Below are 18979 nucleotides of genomic sequence, written 5' to 3'. Positions count from 1 at the left end.
ATGATGATGATATGCTCTTGGTAATAGGCCATTTCCGAGTTACTCTTTGCCTCTGTTTCAAAACGAGTCTACGTGCGAAACCGTTCATATGAAAATGAGTTTCACCTGCACGTGAAATGCAAATCAAACTCATTTTCATCTGAATGGTTTTGCACGTAGACTCGTTTTGAAACAGAGTAAAGGGTAACTTGGAAATGGCCTGTTAGCGACAGAATGATTCACAGTAATCGAAATATTTATTTAGTAGTTTATAAAAATTAAGGTTTTTCTGATACATCTTCGACGTCCTTTTGTTCTCCTTTAGAATGGAAAAATTTTCTCTGACTTGTAATGTTTATTTAATGACTGCAGAACCTTGTTTGCTTCTAAAAGTTATGTATTGAGACTTCTATGTTTGGAAAAGGTATTGCTATTTGAAGTAATATATCAAACACGAGCGACACTGTTTTATCCGGATATCCAAACACCGAGAAGAGAGTTGAAAACACGACGCGCAGCAAGTATTTTTGACGAAATTCGAGGTGTTAGGGTAGCCAATGAAACACTGTCTCGAATGTTTGATATATCTTCTCAATCGAAACAAAAACTACGGAGTAAACGGAGGAAAAAAATCGTGAAAAAACTATGCGTATTTAGACCGGGTATATAAACCTCCTTCATGGTTATGAGTTTCTTTGTTTTAACTTAATGAGTTTGAAAATGTTATTGAAGAGAGACACAAACGCCCCTCGTTCCAACAACTTTCCTTTCTTCCATCCCGGAAATAAGCCCAAGCAAGGAAGCCTGTTCAACAAGTATATGCCTAGTCAATGGCTCAATTTCGGAAGCCTTTCGACCCCCTTACCTTCCCAGAAACGCATTTCTACATCAAGTGAGCCTACACGAAACGTACCTCCTGTTCTGAAGAGTGCTTTCTCTCCACCTCATTCAAAATGGCTTCCTGCAGTAGTGCCAGTCCTCCTTGTTCCATATCCAGCGCGTTCCTCTTATCAATCTCGCTGTCCTCAGCTTGCTCCTTCAAAAGTTTCTCTTCAAGCTCCTTCTGTGCTTCTTCTTCAGATTTTTCCTTCTTTGCCGCTCGGCGAGCTTTCATAGCCGCTATGCGTTCACGGGCTAGCTGTTCCTGTCGTGCACGGTCCTTCTCATAACTACAAAAAATGACAGATAATTATTTTTTTATTCCTCTAATTTAGCTTTTCTATAATTTGCAGAACTGAGCGCCAGGAATGTCCTATTTCAAGGCAGCATAAGTAGAAAATAAGAAAGGGGGCGGGGGTGAAATAAACAAGGAATTATCAATTTAATCTACGCGTAAAGTTATGGCTTCCAGTGTATAAAATGTGATGTGAAGAATATTGAATGATTCAAATGTGAACTTCGGATAGAGATTTAAGTGAAAACGATCTTCGCAGGGAATTTTCCAATTCAATTAATTTGGAATCAAAGTAGCCTGAAAAAAAGCAGGGCTTCTTTTCATCGTGTATAAAATGTATAAAAGAAAACCAAACTAAAAAAGGAAAAGGTTTTTTCTTATTTGGCCTATGTATGAAATGTGATGTAAAGTATATGAAAGTGTTCATATGTGAACTGCGTATATAGATTTAAGTGAGAAACGATCTTTGCAGGGAATTTTCTAATCTAAGAAACAGGATATTAAAGAAGCCTGAAAAATTTCGGGGACTCTTTTTCATCGTGTTTAAAATGTAACTTACTTGGCCTCTCTTGCAGCCCGTTCTTGTTTGGCCAACCCAAGCAAAATGGCCGCTGTGTCAAAATTGTCTTCTTGTTTGAGTCTTCGCTGTTCGCGTCTCAGCTTTGCCAGTTCCAGCTGCCGTTTCCTCTCGCTACTGAATTTCGCGTCTTGGTCACGGAGGGCTCGCAGAAGAGCTTCTTTTTCCTCCTCGAATTGGGCCTGGAATAAAAAAAATTTTTAAAGTTATGTATGGGTGATCAGGAGAAGTTCATAAGCCACAGGGGTAAGATGGGAAGGGGGATGAGAGGGGAGACGGAATGGGGGGGGGGGGGGGGGAAGAGGGAAAAAAGGAAAAAGGAAGATTGAAGAAGGAATGGGAGGGGAAATAGAAGACGGGGGAAGGGTCAAGGGAAAAGAAAAGGGGAGAAGTGGGAAAGGAGAGGGGAGGTTAGAAGGGATAAGGCAAGAAGGGCGACGGGAGAAGGGATAAGGGGAGCAGTTGGAAAAGGCAGTGGAGGGAAAGTGAAAACGGGGAAAGTGGGAGAGGGAAGAGGGGGGAGAAGAAAGGGAGAGAGGGGCGAGGGAGAAGAGAAGGAGGGCGAGAGGGGGCCTTACCGATAAGTCATGCAACAGCGTGCTCGTTGTGACTTCCTCTGTATTAGTCATGGTTTCCTCAATCAGTTGATTCAACACTTCAGCATCCACTGCATCAACGCCTTCAGTTTCCACCTGTTCCAGCGCAGCCATTTCTCCTTCGTTCACTTCACCTCCTTCTTGTTTTAACTTGCGGAGCTGCTCGAGTCTTTCTTGTAAGCGCTGTTTTTGTTGCGCTTTAGACTCACCCATTAAAGCTCGCAGGGCTGCGTCATGTTTCATTCCCTCGCCAAGCAGCCTATCGATGGAAAAATAAAGTGTGTAATTGAAGCGGAATTCCAGTGGTGGTCTTCAAACCAAAAATAAAGTATTCATAGTAACATGAAGCAAAAGTAGGTAGCCAGTGGCATATGTGACAGAACATGTCACCCGTGGAAAGGCCGGAAAAACAAGGGACGTTGGAAAACGCAGGAAAATGTAACCCGTGGCAAGCGATGGAAAACAAGTAACCCGTGCTAAGCGCAGGATAACAGATAACCCGTGGAAAGAGCGTAAAACAAGCGACGTTGGCAAGCGCGGGAAAACATGTAACCCGTGACAACGGCGGAAAACATGTAGCCGGTGCCTAGCGCGGGAAAACATGTAACCCGTGACAAGCGCGGGAAAACATGTAACCCGTTGTAAGCGCGGGAAAAAAGGTAACCGGTTGCAAGCGCGGGAAAACGATTACATGTCAAGACACAATCCCTGGCTTTTTTAAGTGATCGATACAAAATATCTCGCTGACCTGGAAGCCTCGTCTAGCTTTCCCTCCTGCCTCAGCTTTCTCTCCTGCAACTTAAGCTTCATCAGTTTAGCTTGTCTCTCCCTCTCGGACAGCGCCGCCCACTCGGCGTCTCCCATCTGCTTCATAAGGGCTTCTGTCAGCAGCTTATCCTTCAGGGCATCATACTTCTGTTCCAGAGCCTCTACCAGTTCCTGCTCTGGAGACTCCTCGGCAGCAGAGCGAGCCTGCTTCCTCTTCAGACCCAGTACACAGGCGGCCAAGTTATCGTACCAACGCTCTTGGCAAGCCATCGTGTGAACGCTTTGAAGCTGTTTGAGTACCATCGGATTCTAAAAAGAAACTTTGTTTTAATATACAGGACGCTCAACAACGATTTAAGCTCTCAACTGAAGATTTTGACCCTTTAACTCCTTTCACAACCAACAGCATGCACTAATTACCAAACTGAGAAAATCTTAAATTTTATATTGCAAAACAAACAGTACCACATTAAAGTACTGCTCAATATTCTCTCATTTGAATGAACACACACTAGGGTTTTATCCACAGACTTGAAATTAGAACCAGCTTGTACAGCATAATGAATAGTATCACATGAAACTACTGCTCAATAGCTTTCTTTTAAATAGTCACACACTTGGGTTTCATCCACAGAGTTAAAAGTTAGAACCCCTATTATAGCATACTAAACAGTACCACATGAAGGTACTGCTCAATAGATTTAATTTGAACGGCCACACACTATGGTTTCAACCAGACTTAAAAGTAATATGGAAGGAAAATGTTTGCCGCTGAATGGAATCCTCACGGTACCTTGACAGCGAGGTCTCGCATCAGATATTCAGCTTCTTGTTCCTGCAGTTGCTGAAGAGCAGCCAATAGCGACACAGCATCGTCATCCGGCCCCAGTTCCTTCCCTTCCTCTGCAGCTTTCTGACCCAGTTCCTCGCGACTCAGTTCAAGCTTTAAGCCAACGCCTTCACGAAGAATTGCCTCCTGTTCGTCAGCGGTCTCCGTCATTTCCTCTGGCCCAGACTCTCGCCACTGTTTTCGTAGTTCCTTAAAAATGAAACCAAAAGCACTTTTTGATGAAGACAATGAAAACTTAGATGATCCTGTGATTTTAGTGTGCAAATAATCTCTTGAATAGCGAAATATTGCTAGATATGAGTTGATTTTCTTTATTTTTTAAGAGGCCCGCATAGGATTATCCTTAGTTATTTTCTTTAGGGCACGTTTGTTTGGGAATATTCTGGAATAAGAATGTACTCAGGAATATATTCCGGTTATTCTGCTCCCTGTAATGGAAATCCAAGTATTCCAGAATAGAAAAAGCAGCCAAACGAACGCTAACTCGCATTATTCCAATTTTTCTTATTCCGGATTAATCCGAAACGAGCGCGCCCTAAATTCAAACATATTAAATAAAAAACTTCCACACAACAGCACTTTGGGTAGATAGCGCTCGTTTTTGCTGTCCACGTAATTAACATTTTGCAAACTTAATTTGTTTTATGATAGATGCAAGTGCGGCCATACTATTGTAAACCTGAAAAACATTTCAGGCTCTGAGCGGGAATCGAACCTGCTGGACACACATTCACTTCATTCATTAATTTGTTTTGAAAAAAAATGGACCAGAGAAAATAATAAGAACTATTCATTGTACAAACCTTTAGTTCAAAAAGCCTTTCCTGCTGTTGTTCTTTAGCAAGTTGTTGTGTAGTTTTTCTGAGGTCACTTTCTTTCTCTTCGTTGATCAAACGTTCCATGACAAGCATCTCGCACAAATGTTTGCGTTCCATCTCTTTTAACACCGCTTCCTACAAGATGATATCACAAGACATTGTTATTGACAACTTTTGGATCCATAATATTAAGTCGTTAAAAATAAAAGATGCAAAAAACGGACAGGCAAATTCTCGGCAACTGCAAAAAGGTTTCTCTCATTGAAAAAAATGTATATAAACTCCAGATATAGAAAATTAACGTCTTAACGAAATTCGATGCTGCAACACTATTTTGGCAAATTTGAAAACGTAAAGGCTCATAATTTCCAGATTGTCTGTTTTGTAATCCATTTCCATCCTCGCCATCTTTATTCATCCTCCCTTCCTAATAGGTTATGGTTATCTGTCGAGCATTGCTTCACAAACTTAAATCATTTTTGTCGGGCTTTTTACAATCTAAATGCTTTTAAACATTTTGAAATCATGTTCAGTGCTAAAAATAAAACTTAAGGTAAAAGCTGTTAAAAATTGATTCTAATTCTGATTCTCACTCTGATGATGATCGAACAGATCGAAAACGTTTAGAATCAATTTTTAACAGCTTTTACCTTAAGTTTTATTTTTAACCTTTTATCGGCGAAATGTATACATGTTCAGTGCGTTTCCCTGAAGTAGATTTCGTCTTCTCTCAGCTAAGAAGCAAAATCAAGTCATGTCCAATTCACATTTCTTAAAAACTGAGCTAACCGCCGACCGGTTAGCTCAGTTGGTAGAGCGACGGACTACAGTGCGGGAGGTCTCGGGTTCGAGTCCCAGACCGAACTAACACTCAGGGTCTTAAAATAACTGAGGAGAATATCCTGCCTTTGCAATAACATCTGCAAATGGTTAGATATTCTAGTCTTCTCGGATAAGGACGATAAACCGTAGGCCCCGTCACTTGCATCTTCAGTGTTATGGTCAGCAGGGGACGTAAAAGAACCCACACACTCATCGTAAAGAGTAGGGCATGGAGTTCCCGGTGTTGTGGTCTGGTCTTTGCCCCTTGTACTGTGCTTACTGTGAAATGCTCGGAGATATTAGCTGTATAAGCTACTGTTCAAATCCGAGAGTAAACAAAGTGATGATGATGATGATGATGATGATCTTCTAAAAGACAATCTGAAGCGAATCAAATCTTTGTATGTTTGTTACTGAACATACCTGCAGTGCTCCAATGTTTGTGCTGGAGACTGGTACTGGTTTGGTAACAGTCTCCAAGGTTTTCAACTCTTCCTTTACTTTGCTCATTTCTGATTGGTCTTTCTGCTGCCACGTGGCCAACCTTTGCCGAGCCAACTCCTTTTGACGATCTTGGTCGTGTTTGGAACTAAGACAAAGATAGTCACGATTAACTTCAGTCAATGCGATTGCGTGACTCTTGTAATATTTTGTGTCACGTTCAGTGAGCCACGCAGACATCTAAATTAAAGTGTTGGGTTTTCTATCCAGTTTTTGTTTATAAGAGGGTTTTTTACAGTCTTAATCAACACCCCCTCCCCAACGCATTCAATTGCGAGTTTTACCCGTCCTTGCTACCCCCTCCCACCCTAACATTGCTTGGAGGGAAGTGGTGCGGGAGGAAGCGAGGTGGGGGGGGGGGGGGGGGTGGTTAGCGCTTGTAGAATCAACTTGCTACCAAGGTATTTTCTATACACATTCCTCTAGGGATTGTGGTAGGTTTGGCAGTGTGTCAGAAGCAGGGATATAAATTTAGCTCAAAGATACTCAGAGACGCTTACTTGCTGTCCAAGTTTATCTGCCGAGCTTGTGCAAGCCCCATTACCAAAGCAGAAGGCTGGAACGTGCTCTCCTGTAAAGCTTGTCGCTCTTCACGACGCATGCGCGCTAGCTCTGCGTGTCTATGTTGCTCGCTTTCATATTTGGTGTCTGCTCCACGTACATCTGCTAACAATGCTTCTGTCTCATTGTTAAGACGATTCTAGAGAAAAGAAACGCACAAAGATGAAATACAGTAGACATCGGAAAACATGCAGACACAACACGACCTCCGACAGAAAGTCCTCACCACCCTCCCCACCAAAAAAACGTCTATGCATTCATGTAAGGTAGTTGTATGCCACTAATTACTGGTTTGTATGTGAGGTACAGTAAAAACCCGCGAGTACTGAAGGACCTAATTTTTCCAGGTTAGCTTAAACAGGTTCTTATATAAATGGTAGTAAACACAAATTTAGGCTATTTAGGTTCTTAATAGGTTCTTATTTTCTTAAGAAATATTTTCATCGTTGCTAATATAACTTTTAGAGGTATTTGGCCTATTCCTTGTATAAAGTTTGCATACCACATAAGTATTTATGTAAAATGAAGCCCTATTCATTCAGAACATAAAATTATATACATATTCAGTAATGCTTTGTCCAAACTTATTTTTCCAAAAGTAAAATTTTTTAATCAGTTTTAGAAATAATAACCTGTTGTCAAATTTTAAGCTAAATAGGTTCTTATAAAAATGGGGTCTAATTTGCAAATTTTAGCCTAACAGGTTATAGGTTCTTACTCGCGGGTTTTTACTGTAGTTGCATGACATTTATTACTGAATTGTTTGTGATAATGTTGTATTTCACTTATTACTGGTTTGTATGCACTGTAGTTGTATGACACTAATTACTTCTAGTCGTGTGGGACAAATAGATTTTTACGCCGAGCAAGAATCTTTTCATGCCGGATGGACGAGCGCCTAGGCCAGTCGCCTTGTAAAAGGGCAAGCTTTTCTTCGTTTTTTTTTTTTAAGCGTCTTATATGCGTTTACCTACCTCAAGATCTTGAAGCGTGTTTCCAGTGGATTTTTGAAGAACCTCCTGTTCTGCTTGCGTATCTTCCTCAGCTTCAAGTTTGGCGATCTCTTCGTCTGTCATTCCCTGAGCTTTTCTTTCCTCGCGCTTCTGCTGTCGTTCAATCTGACGTTGTTTTTGCTGTACTCCGCTATCGCTCATTAGAGACATCAGATTAATGGCGGTCATTTCACCCAAAACTTGCTGTAGTTCGTCTTGTTTGCCTGTGTGTGGCCAGAAATGAGAATGAAATAAGTTGCAAGATAAATTAAACTCTTCTTAAATAAGGCCAGACTAAAAGAAACTGGTAACAAAAGGAGAAACTAAAGCTCTTTGTTGACAAATTCTGGGGCGCTAGTCTAAGGCTAGTATCAGCAAAAGAGGTTTTCAAAATTGTAGTTACCAATTTCAAAGTAGAAGAAAATTTGTGTATGTGTATGTACAGTCAACTCCCGCCTTGTGGACACCTCGCTATTACGGACAACCCGTTATTACGGACAGGAGTTGAAGTCCCGGCGAAAAAAAAAATACTGAAAATAACTCCCGCTATTATGGACTTTCTCTATTGTGAACACCAAATTATGGTCCCAAAGGTGTCCGTTATAGTGAGAACTGCCTGTATATGTGTATGACGTCGATTAGTTAACGAAAAGTTGATTTCTTTTTCTTGATATTTCCAGGTTCAGATGTACAAAATTATTTTTAATTGAGAAAAAATTCAAAATACTAGAAAAAATAAACGAAGACGCTTACTACCTTCGTTTTGTAACGCCTGTACTTTTAACTTCATCTGGGCCAATCTGGTGAAGCGATCATTCTCAGAGAGTGCAGCCCACTCGGTCACGCCAACCTGCTGTACAAGAGCGTCACGCAATAACTTGTCTTTCAGGGCATCGTATTTGTAGTGCAGGGCTTGTGACAGCTCACGCTCGCTGGCCGTACCCCAAACTTCAGCTTGCGTGACAACCGTGGCTACGTTCTGATGGGTGCTATCTTTGCGTGACTGGAAGAGGTTCTCTTGAAGTTGTACTAGCTCCTTCTTATCCTGTAGCAAAAAATAATAACAACTTAAGCATTAGCTTGATGAAAGTGACAGACCATTATCTTTTTGAGGGGAAGGGGATTGGGCAATTTTTCTGGCCAAGATACTTTTTTCATATTCTTAAGATTTTCACAATCTTAAGATTTTTTTACATATTTTTTCTTTGTGCAAGAATTTTTTTAGAGATTTTTCTTATCTTTTGTCCTCACGGCCGTTTTTCTGTGCAGGAATTTTTTTTTTTGAGCTTTTAAAATAGTAAAATCAACAAACGCCGTAATAAAATGCCTAGATTTCGAAGCTAGGTGAATATTTGCTTGACATAATAGCAACGCTTTAACGTCATCTGTTTATATTAAAAGTCTGATTTTCTATCTATAAAGGCTAGTTTTCACTAGAGACGAAGTCGGTTTCAGAGTTGTAATCAGAAGCACAAAGCGTTACGATCTAGTGAAAATCAAACCGACGAAGTCGTAAGCAGAGTTTCCGATTCCGCTTATGACTTGTGAAAACTTAATTGTCGGAGTCGCACGCAGAAAAGAAGTACTTGGAGGGCCTGAGAGCTAGCATTGGGATTGGTTTGTTATTCCGCGCCTGGTTGCGACTCTGACAATATTAGTTTTCACTGGATTATAAGCGACGGAGTCAAAAGAGGAATCGGCAGAAAATGGAAACGTTTTGATTCTTCTGAATCCGATTCTGTCGAGCTTATGACATTGTTTACGACTCCGATTTTCGATTTTCACTAGGTCGTAAGCCCTGTTACGACTCCGATTACGACACCGTAACTAGTAAAAACATAGCCCTAAGCGTAGTTCCTTTAACAGAAGTCAGTTACCTTGTCCTGCATCTCGTTGACTAGTTTCTCACTTTCTTGATCCTGTTCTTGTTGCAGATCTGCCAGCAAGGACACAATAACATCGTCTTTCTCCACAGCTCCTTCTTGAGTTGTCTCGAGATACTTTTGTCGGTTTACAACCTTGAAAACTGCAGCTTCCAAGAGAAGGTTTTGGCGAGCTTCTTTGTTCGCTGAAAAGAACAAAAGAAAAATATTCAGTATACTTTAGATCGTCTGAATGTTATGAACAATATGAAGACAACGGCACACAATGCGACCTTAACAAAATGAAAAAACCTTATAATGAATGGGCAGTTCTAAAGACAAGCCTGGAGTAAATCACGAACATGATGGGCCACGTAAGAACCGCTGATTTTGTGTGTGCTTATATATGGTCAAAGTAGCTTTCACAGTAGAGTGATTTTTACTTGAGTATCGAAAGTAACTTGTGTGCTTTGGCTTTGCATCGCTACACTTAGGGCGCGTTCGTTTGGGATCAATCCGGAAAAAGAATAATTGGAATAATGCGAGTTAGCGTTCGTTTGGCTGCTCTTCCTATTCCGGAATACTTAGATTTCCATTTTGGCTTTTCTGCTCCCAGGAGCAAAATAGCCAGAATATATTCCGGAATATATTCTTATTCCAGAATATTCCCAAACAAACGCGCCCTTAGTGATTGGTTAAAAGACTCGTGCCGCTTTCTCAACGAATCAGAGTAAAACCAGAACCAATCGTGACCCGTTCACGCTCGTTTTCCCGCGCTTCACGCCGGATTCACGTATTTGCTTCGAGTTTTGATTGGCACACTGGATTGTCTGTGTCCTTTGTGATTGGCCATAGTGATAACACTGGCTTTGGTTTAACGAGACTCAATCGAAAATCGCTCTATGACGAATACTGGGCCTAACACTCGAAAAAGACAACTTTTGTTCTTTGACTAACACTGGGTTTCTTGCCAAAAATAACTAACGCCATACCTGGATCAAGAGCATTCATTTTACTGTTTATCTCTTGGAGCCAGTTTTCTCGCTGTTGCTGTGTCATAGTTGCCGCAGCCTCGGCTAGTTCCGGTTGTTCTTGTTGTAGAGCGTCAAGTAAAGCCTGAAAATAAACCCACGATGAACATGAAAATTCTCTTTACTTCTTTCATACATTTTCTTTAACCTTCTTTGGGAGAATTTTGTTTTCAACCAAGAAATTTATCCTAATATGTTCACGTACGTGATTCTTATCAACTGAAACAACAACAAATAACGGAGATAGAGCCAAAAAAGAAATCATAAGAATAAGTGGAGTCGAGTGCAATTATTCTCCCATGTAACAATTTAACTGGACCAATCATTTTGCATTAGGAGTCCGGTGACTTCTGCTGTCACACATTACTGGAAAAGAGCTGCGTTACGTCCCAGTTGAGGGGCACATAGAAGCCAACCAGGAGTCTAGGTCGTTATAAGAACCAGTATCATATTTGTGGCGTCAAGAACTAAGCATCAAAGGCTGTATGGGTTTCTCCAGGGGAGGCATTGTTCTTTTCCCTTAATGGTATGCCAGTCACCAGTTCCCCTTTACTCCTGGTCGGACAGAGAAACACTGAGAGTAAAGTGTCTTGCTCAAGAACACAACACAATGACCACAGCGAGGGCTTGACAAGTACCCAGACCGCTCAGGCGGTCCGAATTTCAACACGCTAAAAAAAATCATCGCACCCCTAAGGAAAAACGAGATTTTTATTTTTCTGAATTTTACCTGTCGCTCATCTTGATGTTTGTGTTCCAGTGCTTTCATCACAGCCTCTTGTAACACACTCATGTCACCGTCAGTCACCAGTTTATCCTCGGCTTCTTGTTGCTTGGCCTTTCTGCGGTCACGCAACTGAGCGAGGCGTTCACGGGCCAGTTGCTCTTGTCTCAGACGATCTTGACGAAGTCTTGAAAAAGAAAAGATTACTTTGAGGGAAGCCTAGTTTTAAGTTATTAAAATTAAACGGTTCAACATCCATATGGAACTACAAATACTCCTCTCTTCAACTTCGACCTATTTGCTGGGGAAAATTTCGTTTTTCCGAGCAATTTCCGAAGCTTGTCCAAAAGAATGTTTCTGGTAATTTTGAATAATTTGCGACGACTTCCAAGAATTTTTGAAGAACATTTTAGCAAAATAACTATTGTAGCGAAGTCACGAATCACATAGAAATGTGAAACTCGAAGAAACCTGAAGATTGTTCAAAGGAACATTCAAGATTTCCTGAGGGAGATCTGAACATAAAATGCTGGCAATGTAACGATTACAACGCAGCTCTATATTTCATAGAAATGATAAGCTCTAAATTTCAGAACAATGCATTTGATCGCATTTTCTCTGTCAAATCCCCGAGTCAACGATCATACCTTTCCTGTACAGCGGCCTTCTGCTTCTCCGCCAGCCCCAGTACCAGCGCGGCTGTGGTAAACTTGTCTTCCTGTTTGGCCTTTAGCTTTTCTCGTTTCAATCGAGCCAGTTCTGCCTGCCTCTGTTTCTCGCTCATAAATCGCTCATCTTGGCCTTGCAATCTGCGCATAAGCGCTTCCTTCTCTTCTTCGTACCTACAGACGGAATAGCAGTGATGAACTCGTAAATTCTCTTTGCCTTTTGATAGCAAATTGAAGAAGGCATGTTATGAGAAAGAAGGACCTGATTATCTCATGGAAAACGATTTCACTGAGAAACAAATTCTCCAAAAAGAACTGAGTATAGGAAATGCACGATTAAAGATAGGGAGAGTTTAAATGTTGAACTATACAGCTAATTAACGCTGAAACTGTGGCTGGGCTGTGAAATTTGCTCTGTCAAAACACCACGCTCAATAACTGTTAACTGTAATAGAGATCCGTCAGACACCAAACTTCAAGCAATACTAACGGCAATGGGCCATTTCCGAGTTAGTCTTTGCCTCTGTTTTAAAACGAGTCTAAGTGCGAAGCCATTCAAATGAAAATGAGTTTGACTTGCATTAAAATGGACCTGTAGGTGAAACTCATTTTCATATGAATGGTTTCGCACGTAGACTCGTTTTAAAGCAGAGGCAAAGGGTTACTTGGAAATGGCCTATAGCATTGTGGAGGGTTAAAATGTCCAGATGCTAAAAGTACAATTTTATTTAAGGTCTGTTTGTAAAAAGAAAGAAAAACGTTGCATATTTTCCCGCGCTCAATTCTTTTCCCGCTCAACAAAAAAGCGTGTGGGTTCACGACTGATGACGTAACTCTACAGTCATCCGTTCAGTGTCTCTGATTGGTTGTTGCTTGGTTACGAATTTCCGCGCGAAAGTATCAACCAATCAGAGACGCTACATGGATTCGTGTGGTGCTACGTAATCAGAACAGAATTTTTCGGCGCGAGTTAAATCATATAATCCTTAATGTACCTTTTGTCCAAATCTTCCAGAATAGCTTTGACATCGGTGACCTCTCCTTCTGCTTGACCATCTTCTAAGTCTTCTTCGTCTTCGTCATCTGGAGGCAGACCTTGAGCCAGGCGTTCCCTACGTCTCGCTAAACGTTCCTTCAGCTTCTCTTCGTATCTGTAAATAATAACAGTGTTAACTCTTTGTTAAACACATCTTTGGACTCACGGTGTCACTAGAAACGCTCTAAACGACTGGTGATAGGTTTTCCCGTGAGTCACTTGCCTCAGTATTTTTCTGCCTACATTTCATGTTATGTCAAGTATGGTTTCTGCAGTTACACAAAAGAAGCCTTTGCCTATTACATTTACTAATTGATCTGAATTTCAGGATCAATGAACACATATTGCGTTTTTTATTGAACCACAAAATGCTGCGTTGTGGTGCGATTATATATGTCGCTTAAAGGGGCATTATCATGGCGATTTTGATGCATTTGTGGCCATAACGGAGCTTAAATTATGACTTTTAAATAGCTTCGCTCATTTACAGTACAAGATGTGCCTTGAACACCAAGGCGAAGATATTAAGTGAATCATTCAAAGGAGAGCAATGTGTAATCAGGTTTAAACGATTTATCCAACACACATGGTCAGAGTTTGAAAACGTCTGCCAGACGTTTCAATTTTTGCTTGAAATCTCATGCCTGTATAACTCATGATAATTCCATCTTTAGTGGTTTGCTATAGTCATTTTTAAAGCTAGACCATTATTTTTAGGTTTCCACTACTGTAAATATTTTTTTGACTTTTAACTTCTGAAGGCAAACAGCAATCTCAAAATAAGCTAGTGGCAACACAACAACCTGAATGTAAAGAACTGTAATATTGGGATTTCACGTTTCAAGTAAACTGCGACAACCAAAAAACAAAGTCTATTTACAAATCTCGCCACAACGGCCGCTAAGACAAGTTATATATCTCGCCCTCAAACAACTACAAATCCTTTGCTCACTGAAAACAACCGCACACATACCTGGCCTTGTTCTCGCCCATAAGCCTCCTGAGATTGGCGTCCATTTCAAATCCTTCTCCTAGCAATCTGTGAAGCTCGTCCAACTGACCTTCTTTGCGTAAACGTCTCTCCTCTAACTTGAGTTTGACGAGTCGCTTCTGGCGTTCCTGTTCTGACAACGCCGCCCATTCAGCATCCCCTGAATTAAAACATCATAGGGAAATTAAAGAAATCAGAGGTTGTCGCCAGCACCAAATAGAGAGCTTACGCAAAAAAGCGACGGCAAGGCCAAGAGAACGTCACGAAACAAAAGGTTTAATGAGCAGAATAATAACTCTGCACGTGCGTTTTTATTCATGGTACATTTCTCTGCAGAACAACAACGTGAAATGACCACATTCTGCGTAATTTTGGACAGCGTCAGCCACGACGGCTAATTTTTTTGTTTGAATATTCAGTGGGAGCTAGTTCTTAAACCGATAATTAACCAGAATACGTCCCGAAAACCGCGAGATCCTCGAATAAAATATAAATTCATTTTTCACCAGACGCTGTCGTCGACGTTGCCGTCGTCGCTGCTTAAAGTGCCTATGAAGTAAAAAATAATTGCTGTTTATTTTAAAGGCTTTTCAAAGTAAAGAAGAATGGCGTTTTCCTTTTTGCAATATCTTTTTTCGTTTTAGAGATATTTACGTTTTTATATCATGCAAATGAGCGAAGTGATGACGTCATTAATTGTTCCACAAAAAGATTAGGCATTGAATCAAGAATATCTCTTGGAATATTTGAGCTGAGTTCTTCAAACTTGGCACGATTAATGTACACCACAAACGGCATAAAATGACACCTGTCGTGCCATTGCCATGGCAACAGTTTTGCTGCAAATACCTATTTTAATTAATACTGATATCCCCAGTTTTTGCTTAATCAAAGATGATCCACACCCAACAAGCTAATGAGGAGAGTTAGGGTAATAGGGCATTATGTGTGTTCCAAGCTGGACCCTCTGTCCCACTTTAAAGGGTTGCAAATTGAGATATTTTGTTTATGTCAGAAAGAGCCTGGAACCAAGAGTGTTGCCATGGTTATGTCATAGTATGAGCCATCTTGCACCTTTAAGGGAGGTCACTACTGATGCCAAGTTTCAGAAATATCACCTTTATATTTTTAGAGATATCCTTGATTTTGTGATCTATCTTTTAGTGGAACAATTTATGACGTCATCACTTTCCTCATTTGCATAACACAAAAACGTGAATATCTCCTAAACGAAAGAAGATATTTCAACGGTAAACGCCATTCTTCTTTATTTGTAAAAGTCTTTCAAATGAGCATTAATTAATTTTTACTTCATAGGCACTTTAAGCTCTCGATTAGCTATCTGAAACGGACTTTATCTATCAAGTGATTATTCAGCGTATTGGATATGGTCTCTCATTGGCTAACTCAACAAGGAATACTTATCTGTCGTTATACAATTTCAAATTTTGTTGCAAAAAGTTCGTGTTCGAAATGTTTATATTGAAAGATTGGAAATGAACGCATTTGAAGAAAGAAAATGTTATTGCCCCATAATCTTTACTTTCTTATCTATGTGATGGCAAACTTGAATTTTAAAGGTGTTTAGGTGGCCTTAATGAGTTTAATCCATACCCTATTTTCTGGGAGGATTTCTGCCCACTTACCAAGTCCTCTATTCTCATAACTTACAAGCCCAACATTTTGTAAATATTTGAGAGGAAATTACATGTCGATCACTAGAAGACATACCAAGCTGTTTCTTAAGAGCTTCCAATAACAGTTTGTCCTTTAGCGCATCATACTTCTGATCAAGAGCCTTAACCAACTCATCATCGGAGCCTGTACCGTCATACTCCAACAACACTGTAGCTACATTCTCCACGACTTCGTCTTTACGTTCTTGTTCTTGCTTTTGTTTCAGGGCAGATAGTTCTGGCTGGCTCTTTGGAGTAAAAGAAAGGAATATTCAGAGTAAAAAATTATAAACCTGAGTCAAGAGCCCTCTCTCTCTACAGGGGCAGCCAAGTTTTTTCCTCGCCCTAGAGGCATCTGAAAATCGAACCCAAAAACTTCTATACTGATGAGATAGCTCCTATAAAGACTTGCCTAACCTTCGTTTCTTGAAAGCAAAAATTTGGAACAGATAAAATTTCTCTCGTTAAAAATGACTTGACATTGCCTTCGTAGCGTTTACACTGCCCATAAAAAAAATGTTTGCAATCTTCTCCATAACTGTCCACCTTTCGGAAAAAATGAATTTTTCAGTGAAAAACAACAATCGTTTTCAATCGATTCGTTTACATGTGGACATGTCAAAAGAAAACCTTTTTTCATATAAAATCGAACGACACCGTCTATATGTGGACGGGACATAATGTTATGTCATTGTTCTTCACATTTCGGAGCATGTGAAAACTTTTCCACTTGTATAACTTGTCTTTGTAACCTTTTCCTGAAGCTGAGCCAGGAGTCCTTCGCTTTCCTTGTCCTGCTGTTGTTGTAAATCAGCCATAATGGAGACCGTCACTTCCTCATCATTCACATCAGTTTCCTTCTCGCTGGTCATTCTGTAGCGCTGAACTTCAAACTTGTAAGCTGCCGCCATGTCCAAGATATCGACGTGAAGCAACTGATCAGCTAAAAAGTCACAAAGGAAAACAAAAATTAAAAATTAAACAATTCACTCAAAGATTTGGGAACACAGGTTTTTAGCCGCCGTTCGTCGCGTGGCGGTGCTCAATTCTTTTGGCCGTTCGAGTGGCCCCGGGAATTTGAGCCAAAAAGTTCCACACTGATGAGCTCTTTCCAGGGGTTTCAAGAAACAAGGGGACATGGGGATAAAATAACTGGCAAAAAGGTAACAAGAGGAAAAAGGTTGTGAATAGGGGAAAAAACTGTGTTTCTGAACAGGGACCACAAAAATTGACAAAATACTTTTAGGGAACAAAGAAATACAAGGAAATTTTTTGGGGAAACATGGGAACATGGACCCTTCCTGGGACGGGCTCTGCAGAGATCGGCGCGCAGTGTCTGATGGGTTGTTACTAAGATTTGAATTTTCGCGGGAAAATAACAATCAATCAAAAATCAGAGTCACTACGCGGATCTCTGTATAGCTCGAACCTTGGGGCGCTTCTTGAGCGTAGATAGAATTGAACACGCGTAAAACAAACCTTTGTCAACTGTTGAAATTTCAAAGAAAACTAACCTTTAACACCCAAATCAAGCTCTTCTCTCTTTCCTTTAAGTTCGCTAAGTCGTTTTAGTCTGTCATCTTCGCTTATAGCTCTCGCTTCTTCCCTCATCCCCACGCTGCTCTCGTCTTGTAGTAAACCCATCAGGAATTCTTGTTCTGCTCTGTTTTTTTTCTCCAGTGACTTCAGCACGGCATCCTGCCAGCCTTGAATGTCATCTGTCGGTAAAAAGAAATAATGTTTGGCTTAGTACTCGATCAAGGCAGCATTACTAATGATAAAGCAATAATTCGGTTGGAAAATAACTGTTATTCGAAAAAGTCAATGGAAACATGCAAAAAATTGGAGAAGACATATAGGTCCCCCGAAAATCCGGATCTGATGTCTGACTCTGTGTTAAAGCACTCAAAGAGTTTTCAGATCTTCTTTTTTAACCGAAGGTAACGCAACCTTAGTCACGCCATGGCGTCACGAGGATACACATTAGGGAGTTTAAGCAAACTAGCACAAAAAATACATCTGCACATGCGTTTTGTATTTTGACACATTTCTCGGCTGTTCTCTGCAAAACAACAACGTGAAATGCACGACGACAGCTAAATTTTGGTATTTCCATTTAGGGTCGAGCTCTCTCTTTACATATTTAGCTGAAGCTAGTTTCTAAAGCAATCGATACAAAGACTGCATCCGGATAATCGCGAGATTCTCGAGTAAAAAATAAATTCATTTTTCACTGGGCGTTGTCCTCGGCGTCGCCGTCGTCATTGCTTAAGGTCCCTGTTGTTGCTTAGGAACGTCGATGTCCGCGGGCTCGGGCAATTCTCAGGAGTGAGGAATAAGTACCAGATGAGATCAAAATGCTTGTTGAAAGCAACAAGCATAGTAACTAACCTTTTTCGGGGTCCAGTTCATCTTCTTCTTCCTCTTCTTCAGGTTTTCCTCGCCTTTTTCTCCGCGCTAACCGTTCCCTCGCTAGTTGCTCTTGACGTTCTCGATCACGGCGTAACCTGGTGAAAAAGAAAAGTAAACAGAACAGTGACGTTACATCAGGCAACTACTAACGGCAGTTTTAAATCATGCAACACATGTCGTGTTGGTGTCACCCACTTCCCCAAAATTAAGCGACGAGTTTCTTAAGAAAACAAACTATTTCTGGTCTAATCTAAAAAGTTTTATCGTTTATCTCGCGGCGGGGAAGGTTAAACACGTGACGAAATACGTCTTTGTACTCAGGTTGTCTTTCTATTGGCTTTCCAAACTTCTTGGCCAATCAGCGTTGTGGCAGTAAGAAATGACAGCTGGCTGCCTTTGCACTTTATCTTTTTGTTGGCTTTCCAGACCGCTCAGCCAATTAAAAAGCCAATAACAGCACGTGCTTAGGACTAAACAAGCCAATTACTGCACAGTTATGTGCAAATTCTCCGCACGTGACTACAGCCCGTCTAGACACTGTTTCTTCGGGTGCTTTCCATTTTCAAAGTGCGACCGGTCGGACCAACTGGAACTGACCGTTGTAAGATGGAACGACATTTTCCGATTTATCTGGGCCAACCAAGTGGAAGGGTCCTCTCCATTTTGCATTCCTTTCCCCAGTTCCCCGAATCTTTGAGAAGCTGCTGAACTAAAGTAGGACAACTGAACAGTTTGTCAAAATGAAACGGTAAATTTCGGTCCGACCGGTGGTCGGACCGGTGGTCCCGAATATTCGGGTCACTCCGAACCGAAACGTACCTTTTTATTTGACTTCCGACCTAAATTTTTGAAATGTTTGGCTTAATGGAAAGCGCCCTATACTTGCTCGCGCACACACCTCCCTGATTTTCGCATTTGTTGCGGAAACTCGCCAATGGGGG

At 40.9% G+C, this 18979-nt stretch overlaps 1 protein-coding gene across 1 annotated transcript in view; it reads right to left on the bottom strand.

The window, feature by feature from the left end:
* The window catches only part of LOC144628961 (uncharacterized), a 45064-nt gene that overhangs the window by 10615 nt on the left and 15470 nt on the right, over positions 1-18979 (bottom strand). Inside the window, exons 10-29 of the mRNA XM_078487086.1 lie at positions 18018-18133; positions 17141-17344; positions 16379-16569; positions 15682-15874; positions 13933-14110; positions 12919-13074; positions 11903-12097; positions 11262-11442; positions 10493-10616; positions 9516-9706; positions 8395-8683; positions 7621-7862; positions 6586-6785; positions 6008-6173; positions 4748-4897; positions 3888-4133; positions 3075-3403; positions 2309-2585; positions 1713-1912; positions 893-1148 (exon numbers count right to left, since the gene is read on the bottom strand). Of these exons, the coding sequence (XP_078343212.1) occupies positions 893-1148; positions 1713-1912; positions 2309-2585; positions 3075-3403; positions 3888-4133; positions 4748-4897; positions 6008-6173; positions 6586-6785; positions 7621-7862; positions 8395-8683; positions 9516-9706; positions 10493-10616; positions 11262-11442; positions 11903-12097; positions 12919-13074; positions 13933-14110; positions 15682-15874; positions 16379-16569; positions 17141-17344; positions 18018-18133 (4084 nt within the window). The remainder of the gene's footprint in view (positions 1-892; positions 1149-1712; positions 1913-2308; positions 2586-3074; positions 3404-3887; positions 4134-4747; positions 4898-6007; positions 6174-6585; positions 6786-7620; positions 7863-8394; positions 8684-9515; positions 9707-10492; positions 10617-11261; positions 11443-11902; positions 12098-12918; positions 13075-13932; positions 14111-15681; positions 15875-16378; positions 16570-17140; positions 17345-18017; positions 18134-18979) is intronic.

Source organism: Oculina patagonica, chromosome 10 (assembly GCF_052425735.1).
Source record: "Oculina patagonica isolate OP01 chromosome 10, crgOcupat, whole genome shotgun sequence".
NCBI classification, from domain to species: domain Eukaryota; kingdom Metazoa; phylum Cnidaria; class Anthozoa; order Scleractinia; family Oculinidae; genus Oculina; species Oculina patagonica.
Note: the sequence above shows the minus strand (reverse complement) of the source record. Positions and strands in the feature narration are given on the sequence as shown.